The sequence below is a fragment of the Loxodonta africana genome, chromosome 7 (assembly GCF_030014295.1).
Source record: "Loxodonta africana isolate mLoxAfr1 chromosome 7, mLoxAfr1.hap2, whole genome shotgun sequence".
Taxonomy (NCBI): Eukaryota; Metazoa; Chordata; class Mammalia; order Proboscidea; family Elephantidae; genus Loxodonta; species Loxodonta africana.
In genome coordinates, this window is record NC_087348.1 from 29,978,000 (window position 1) to 29,987,566 (window position 9,567).

At 34.0% G+C, this 9,567-nt stretch overlaps 1 protein-coding gene across 1 annotated transcript; it reads left to right on the forward strand.

The window, feature by feature from the left end:
• The first annotated feature begins 1,341 nt into the window (after positions 1-1,341).
• On the forward strand, positions 1,342-9,070 carry LOC100669068 (olfactory receptor 5T17-like). The gene is made up of 2 exons (XM_010602199.3): positions 1,342-1,459; positions 8,262-9,070. Exons 1-2 carry the CDS (start codon positions 1,342-1,344, stop codon positions 9,068-9,070), a joined length of 927 nt encoding a protein of 308 aa, XP_010600501.2.
• Positions 9,071-9,567: the final 497 nt, after the last annotated feature.

Sequence of the window (9,567 nt, forward strand, 5' to 3'; positions counted from 1 at the left end):
GATAGATAGATAGATAGATAGATAGATAGATGATGGCAGGCAGGCAGGCAGGCAGATAGATGATCCAACCAAAAAAAACAAACCCAGTGCCGTGAAGTAATTTCCGACTCATACTGACCTTTTTTTTTTTTTTACTGACCCCATAGGACAGAGTAGAACTGCCCCATAGAGCTTTCAAGGAGTGCCTGGCGGATTCGAACTGCTGACCCTTTGGTTAGTAGCCATAGCTCTTAACCACTATGCCACCAGGGTTTCCAGATAGATGATAGACAGAAGAAGATAGATAGATAGATAGATAGATAGATAGATAGATAGATAGATAGATAGATAGATAGATAGATAGATAGATAGATAGATAGATAGATAGATAGATAGATGGATGATAGATAGATAGATACTTCCCACAATAACAAGAGAATGGTTCTGGAATAATGAACTACTTGGTAAAAATTATTAAATGAATTACTTTTGCCTCTGGAAAACTGATCCCTCAGTGGAAAAGATTATGGCTGAGAATTGGAAAATAAATCTAATAATAGAGAACATATTCCTAGCTCTGATGCTAATTAGCCATGTGTCATTGGTTAATAAAATAAATTCCCTAAGAGTTTCCTCCTTCTGGAAATATAATCTGTTTAATTCTCTCCAAATCCTGTGAACATGTATGTTATTAAATAACGTGAAAGCAAAACATCTGTCAGAATTTGTAATTGTTGAAAAAAAACTATTTCTCATCTTAATTATAAGGTGCTAGATTTCTAAGTTCTACGAGTTTTAGATGTTAGGTCCCTGAAAGTTTAATATAAGAGATAAGATATTAATACACATAATTGTACTACAAACAGGTGGATAAGAAGCTATAAGAGTAGAGACAACGTTTCACAGAGATAACTATTAATATTCTATGTGATAGAACATTAGAATATCAGAGATCTGGCAGAGTACAAGATCAAAGTTTTTCAGTCCTAGAGGGTCTTTCTAACCTTATATTCTAATCTATAGATTAGAAGCAATGCTGTGCGGAGTCTTATCATAGTAGATTTAGGCATTCTGTAGTTCCGTGGCATTCAGAGGCACCGTGTATAGGAAAAGCAAATCCATAATATCCAAAGGAAACGTCTAGCCCAATAACAACAACATTGTCTTTTCCATGATGGAAGCTGTCCAATGTAATCAATCTGCCATCAGGTAGCTACCTGGTTGATCACTCAGGGGGATGGCATCATACTGGGTATTCAGTGTCGATCTCTGCTGCTTGCAGATTGTGCACTCAGCAGTAGCCATAGTCAGGTTGTCTTTGGAGAGTGGAAATTCATGTTTCTGAGCTCAAACATAACGTCCATGACTTCAAATATGACCACTCTGTCCATGAACCCATTGGACAATGACAGGATCTGCCGGGCAAAGAAGCTAACTGGTATACATAGAGCAGATCATCCTATTAACTTGACTATTATTGGTGAGTATTCACATGGAACACAAGTATCCTCATATTTTTGGCCCATTCAGAAAGGTCTATTCATATACCTCTTCCCCAGACATCCCTTTCACCAATTTTCCTATTACATTCCGTCCAAGTCCCTGACCATTCGACAAAACTATTGACCACAGTCACAACTTTGTCCATTTTCTTTATAAGCAAAGTAAACAACCTGGTCCATGTCTGGTGGATTTTCCGCCTTTATATTAAAAATCTATAGCCTTGACTTTAAAAACTAGCTGTTAAATAAGTTAATCTTATCTTCAGGGCAGGTGTTACTTTCACGGAGTAAATAGTGACAAGAAGAAAGCACGAGAGAGGCTTCTGAGTTACTGAATTCCATTGATCTACAACAAGATGGATTGACACAGTGACTGCAATATTGAGCACTAGCATAGTAACATTTGTGAGGATGGCGTGGGACTGGGCAGTGTTTCCTTCTGTTCTGCATAGGGCATCTATGAGTCGGAGCCAACTCAATACCACCTAACAACAACAACAATAGATCTACAGGTCTTGGCTGCCAAAGTGATATTTTGCACTTGGAAAGTATATTTTGGTGTAGCTGTCTTTTTTGAGACCTACATCTTCGAGAGCACACCTTCTCTTTTTTGAAAAGTTCCTTTCCATCCTGTTTGATTTAAATTCTCCTTTTAGTATTTTTTTCCCCCCTCTTGGTAAAGCTTTGTCTTTTTTGAAGGAATTGTGTAGTGCTTACTTCTGAGATCCTCAGTGACCCAGAGCACCATCTGAGTCTCCCGCAATCCTTTTGTGATTCTTTCTTGTGGGTTCGGGTGAGGATGGAAGAGTAGTCACCCACCTGCAGTTGGGAGCCTGAAAGCTTTGCCCATTTTCCCTGGTTGATATTGCTGAGATCCCCACTCAGTAAATTGCCCTCTACTTTCAGAGTCCGGTTATGAAGTTTCCAGGGTTAATACTAACTAAAAACCAAGCCAAACCATTTGCTGTGAAATCAGTTCCAACTGGTCCTATTAATAATTCCCTCTTTGTTTACCCTGTGACTGCTGCTGTGGGCACTTAAAAAAAAACTTTAATACCTTAAAATTCTTAAGCTGGCATTAATGGAGGTCTTCGGTGGTTTAGTTTTATCAAAGTTACTTTTTTTTTTTCTTTTCACTTTCCTCTTTGCTTGTGCTTGTTGTTTCTAAGCGATTTTTAAGGAAGTGTTCTAGGGGAGATTCTGAGTTTATTAGTGAGAAATTTCTTTATTTACCTTCTGCTTACTAAAAATTTCCTTTTAGTATTTTTGTTGTTGTTGTTGCTGACTCATTTTACAGCAAAAGTTCTCCTCAGATGTCATAACCTCTGTTGTCTATGCATTCTAAAAGTGAACAGTGAAAGGAATTCTCAACATCAGGTTGCATCGTTTTATTCAGCTTTTGGTTGCTGTGTCACCTCATCATAGAAGCTCACACTACAGCCTCTTAAAAATACACCTGATCCCCACGACACCTTCCTTATCACTTGTCTTGGCTTCGCTTCCCTTCACAGTGCTTATAGTCTGTCCTTGTTTATTGGTTGTTTTTCTCTGCCACACAGTAATCTATCGAAAAAACTTTTCGATAAACACATGGATGGTTATGCAAGTTATTTCTCTGCTCCAGACTTCAGTTTTCACTAGATTTGCTGCTTCGAACTTGGTTGTCCATCCGAAGCATCTGGAGAATTGTAGAAAATTAAGGATTCTGTTGGTCCTGCTTGTCTACCAGGGTTAAACTTCTCTTTGTGTCGACACGGGGGTGCGTGTGAGTGTGTGTGTTCCTATGCACTTAGTGTTGTGTATTAGTGTTTAGAGTGTGTGTATGAATGTGTGTCTGTGACAGTAATGGAAAATTTTTAATGAGCTATTTCCTTAATTTTCTTCTGCTTGCTTTGTCTCAGAGTCACCTAATTCTTTTTAAGTATTTGTTTATTTTTGTTTGCTCTTTCATAACAGAGTGTTTACTCAAATGTCATAATCTCTATTGACTGTGCTATTGTTATTTCATCTGAATAAACTATAGATTAGTATTTGGCATTCAGGGATCACAAAATATATGAGTTATGAAGTATTCCAGATCATTAAATATTTGATGTCTCGTCTATGTAACTATTAAATTTTTGTACTTTTTACCGCTTGAATTGTATTCCTTACAATAAATTCAAAGTCTGTGCCTTAATTACTTCAAACACTTTATAATTTGAATAGTTTAGAATTATAATGAACATGGATGACTATACACACTTGTGCTAGATTCAACAATTGATTTATTAATATTTTACCTTATAACATTTGGAAACCCTGGTGGCATAGTGGTTAAATGCTACAGATGCTAACCAAGAGGTCGGCAGTTCAAATTCCCCAGACACTCCTTGGAAACTCTATGAGGGCTGTAGTACTCTGTCCTAGAGGGTCTCTATGAGTCAGAATTGACTCGACAGAGGTGGGTTTTTTGGTTTTATTACATTTTACTATATTTACTGATTTGTTGCAATGTAAACTGGGTAACATTGCTGATATGAGGACACTGGGTCTCAGAGAAGCTAAGTGCTAACCCAGTGTCAGAGCTATGATATAAGATTTTGTCTAGTATTTTCCAATCTATTTTACAATGTTAAAGTGTATTTTTCCCTAAGGCATCATTTTAAATCAGAATTCAAAGAACTTTATTCACTGAACAAATGTCAAGATTTGGTATGTTATTGAAAAGCTATTTACTTCTTTATGACTGAGTAAGTCATTATGTTGCTATTTTGAACCAGAAGTAAATTGGAGAGTATTCCCCTTTGGGCATCTCCTATGGGTTTCTTTAACAGCAGGGTAAGTGGATATAAAAGACCTAAATAAAAGCTATTCATAGTATTCCTAACCTGTATTTGCTATTCTGCAGGTAAGAGAAAATATCAGATCATTTGCAGAATATTTAGGAGAAAGTGTCTAAAATATCAAGGTAGAATATGCTGTGATAGCTCCCGTATTAAAAAAAAAAAAGAAAAGAAAACCTTTGGTTCTTCTCTATTGCTTTGGTATTTTTATATAACCAGCAAAATCTGACACATGCAGATTTCTACCCACTTTTTTAAAACCCATACTTCTTAGAAAAGAATAGAAATATTAAATACACGCTTGTAGGCACAAGCAAGAGCCTCCAAAGTAGATGTATGCTTTTATTTTCCTGATGGAAGAAGATAGTCCTGCTCAAAGTAAGAACAATGGTAAGAAAGGTCTAAGGTAAATACAGCAAAGAAAGCAAGAATATTTCAACTATTAAACTCCTTGGAGGCTTATATTTGGATAAAATAATGAGGGGAAGATAAATAATTCAGGTTTATGTTGTTAGCTGTTAAATATGGAAGTCACTTCAGATTATCACTTCATAATATTTCTCTGGTGTTGATGACTGGGAAGATACCCAACACTGCATGAATGGTGTTTTGTTTTATTTATCATGGGGGAAGGGACAGTTGCAGAACTAAACCACAGTGTAACAGGAGGCAGTATAGAAGGATGGAAAGAACATAAACTTTGGGATCAGGGAGAGCTGGGACTGAATCTTGGTCTGATACTTATTGTTTTGAGGATTGCTATAAAGATATTATAATGTGCAGAAAATTCCATTCTTACAGCAAGAGCTCAACAAATGATAGCTATAATTATTTCTCTCCTTTGTATTGTTAGTGTTCCAGTGTTGGGCCTAAGATATCTAGAGTTATCCTCTTCTTGTAAAATTGTATTTATAGAAATGACTTTACAGTAATTTTTTAAGATTGATCCTACCAAATTCTTTAATAATCATAAACGCTTTCCCTTTATGACTTTGATGCCTATCCAGATGTGCTAATAATGACTTAGTCATACTCAGTATAACTTTTCTTTTGGCTCATAGCGGAAAAGCTGGTTTTGAGAGAAGTTTAACTCAAGTTCTTAATATTCTTTTTAGCATTTTCTTTATAGAAAGCCAAATTAACCACGCTGTAATTGAACAAATGGTAATTTTTTAATCTGTGTGACTTTATTGTTATCATTCACACAACTCACGAAATTCCTTTATACTCTAAAGAATAAACTTATTTCATATTGATGAAACTTTACTAATAAGAATTATATTATTTCTGTGATATGAAAAGGCAGAAGAAAATGACTAAATCCACTTTTACAGCCCCCTTTTTTTAATCATAATGCAATTCATTTGGTTTGAAACTAACAAAATAATGCTTGAGTGCATATTGATAATCACATAACAGATAAATTTGATTAAGTCTCTGGGTACAGACATTTTTTCAATGTTTTGACTAAAATATTGTTACCCAAAATTGATTTTCAAGAAGAAATACATCTGATGAAAAAAATTCAATTATATTTATTTGTTTCGTGGATACCCCAAAATGGAAAATTTAAAAGAAATTTCTCTGCATGTTTAATTACTGTGCCTGGTTCTATGTCTGCATGTATGTGTCTGTTCGTGTGTACACACGTCCTTACTGTGCCTGAATAGCTTGTTTATTACACTTTTTTGCCAAAGTAATGAGGAGTAAACTTTACAAGGAAAATCTAACATCACATACACTTTCTAATCACAGAAGTGAATGATGAGCATAGATTTTCAGATTCCAAATCCTATGTTACATGTCTTGTACCATTGTGAGTTTAGGCACAACACTGAGCTGATGCAAAGGCTGAATTAAAAAAATCATCTTTTTCTTTAGACTTCTAGTAATATTTTTAAAAATATAATGAATTGATTTCATTCATCATTCACCAAAGTTTCTATTTTATTTCCATTGACTCATATTTATCTTATCAACATAATTACTTTTTTCTCAATATCCTTTCAGTTAATATCCATGTTCACCTCTTCCCCGCCAATGACATTTTTTTCAAAATAAGAAATATATTTAGGAATTCCCTAGTTAAGTCAATAAAGCAGTTTTTTTTGATTAAATTATATATTTAAAATCATTTTAGAGTGCTCTACTCACTCAAAAATATAAGGTTAATTAAAGTAGATGGTTTAGGACATGTAATCTGTTTTGTCTTAAATTAGTATGTCTGAAAAAGAGAATTCAATCTAAAATATATTGTCTTCTCTAACAAATCATTCAAGTTATTTTTCCTCTAATGTTATTCTTTTCAAAATTCCTATGGAAATATTTTCCTAAATATTTACAGTTCTTCTAGGTAATTCCGATCTTGTCTTTCCCAAGATATTACAGGCATTTGGGTTTATTCTCTGTTAAATCACTCTAATCTAAATGATTCTCTTACTGAGAGATCCGTATCAATATGTTAAAACTGGAGCTTGACTTGGGTCATTAATTTAAGTAGTTTACTGATTACAATTTGTAGCAGCTCTTTTTTTTTTTTTTTTCATGTACCCTTAAGACTGACTCAAATTTCCTAAACAGTAAATTAGAGTAATTTAAGATGTAGTGTGGGGAAAATATGTAAAAAATAAATGTTTTTTTTTAAAAGTAGTATTATATATACTCCAAAAAGTGCTATATTATTAGATAATAATTTAAATTTTGAATTCCAGAGTAGGTGACTCTTTAATTTCTGATTTGTTTAGCCATGGGACCATCCAGAAAATAATCTATTCCATTTATACTCGGTCTCTTTCTTTGTTTTTAATCTTAAATCTTATATGCACATTCAAAGGTGCCATTTAAAAATATTTTTTATGTACTACTTTAGCTAAGATAAAAGTTACTTAACTGTTATTTCACTGAGTCCACAATCAACAACACACAAACAAGTATAAAATCTTGAACAAAAAATACCTTAGAAGGAAATATTTTGTAATTATGAAAGTCATGACTTTTTTTTTTTTTCCCAACATCTTCAGAAGTTTCTTACTTTTTCACCAGAAATATTTCTTGGAGTAGAAAAACATGGATTGTCAAAAACACCAATGGCCAAATATATAGCCAAAAAAGGCCAATACAGACCATGAATTTAAGAAAGATGTTTGAACAAAACATAAGCTGTCATGTAATTTTAGAATTTAGTTATGGTGAATCTTTCCCCAAAAAACAACTTGATAAATTCCATTCTGCAAAATCCAAAAATTTGTAATGGAACTGGAGAATATTCAGACAGGACCTTATCAGATGTTATCATACCGGGGAGGGGGCTACTTTATAACACCACTCAGCACATTCTATATTTTAAAATATTTTTATTAATTTATTTTTTTCTTTTAATGTTCAACCTGATCTTGTAAGGTAAAATTAATGTCCTCATTCTGCAGGTGAGAAGATTATAGCAAGTAGTTCTACACAATTCCTGAAAATGCTAGAACTCTGGTGATAGATTCTAATGTTTTATCCCTTGATATATTATCTCAAGAGTTTGAATGTGAGAAAGAAATTTATTTGAATATGACTGGTTTTAATAAATAAACCAGTTAACTCAATTATTTTGGTAATGACTGATGTCAACCAATAAGTAAATGTCATTGTTTTCTATTTAATTCTGCTGAGAGTGGTACTTAGGATTCACTATCCAGTCATTGTCTTATGAGTTGCTGCTGGGAAATCATGCGTTTCAGAAAAGTCAATATGAGGACGTGGTTAACGTTCCTTTTAGTCACAATATTATGCATACTGCCATTAAAATGAAAACTGTGATTTCATGTATATTTTCAAGATTTTTTCCCTGAAGTGTCAACATGAAAAATGACACAGAAGTCACCACATTTATACTGAAGGGCTTCACAGACAATCCTGAGCTGCAGGTCATCTTATTTTTTCTATTTCTAGCAATCTACCTCTTTAATAGGAATTTTAGGACTGGTTGTATTGGTCATTGAGGATTCCCGGCTCCACAACCCCATGTACTATTTTCTGGGTGTGTTATCATTCTTGGATGCTTGCTTTTCATCTTCAATTACTCTAAATATGTTAGTGGGTTTTATGTCAAAGAATAAAGCAATTTCATTCCTTGGAGGTGCAACACAGATGCTGCTCTTTGTCACCTTTGGGACCACAGAATGCTTTCTCTTGGCAGCAATGGCATATGATCGCTGTGTAGCCATCTACAACCCACTTCTCTATTCAGTTAACATGTCACCCAGAGTCTATGTGTCACTCATCACTGCTTCATATGTTGGTGGTATTTCACATGCTACTTTACACACAGTAGCAACTTTTAGCCTCTCCTTCTGTGCATCCAATGAAATTAGACATGTCTTTTGCAATATCCCTCCACTCCTTGCTATCTCCTGTTCTGACACTCACATAAACCAGCTTCTACTCTTCTATGTCGTGGGTTGTATTGAGATACTCACCATCCTGATTGTCCTGATCTCCTACGGTTTAATTTTGTTGGCGATTCTGAAGGTGCCTTCTGCTGAATGGAGGCAAAAAGTCTTTTCCACTTGTGGCTCTCAACTAACTGAAGTGTCAATTTACCATGGAACAATCCTTTTCATGTATATGAGACCAAGTTCCAGCTATGCCTTGGATCATGACATGATAGAGTCTATATTTTATACCATTGTGATTCCCATGCTGAATCCCATCATCTACAGTTTGAGGAACAAAGATGTAAAAACAGCAATAAAAAAAGTGTTTGGGAGAATAAAGTAAATTTTTAGCATTAAAAATTAAAAAAATAAAATCAGGAGTCATGGCCTGTGTCTCAATATGAAGAAGATAAGAAAAATGAAATGTTAGTTTTAACTTATTTTTGGAGTATTTTGAAATAAAGATCATAGTCAACCCTTATCCTATGCTTCTTTAACACGTACAGAAAAACTGTGCCATCAAGCTGTTTCTTAGTATGTTAATGCTGGTGAATGTATGTATGTGTAGATGTGTGTGGGTATACATACATATATATATACACACATACACATACAATGATTCTGATGTATATAATATAGACACACACATGTACATGGATACAATCTGTTCTTAGAATATTTTATATTATTTGCCTCATATTTTGGGAAATAATAAAATAATTGTTTAGTACAGTGTAATTTAAAACATTAGAAAATCTGAGAAAAAAGTTTTAATTATTTTTAAAATATGAATCCAGAGTAGTTTGAACCAATCTTTTTCCATTTTCTAATGGATTTATA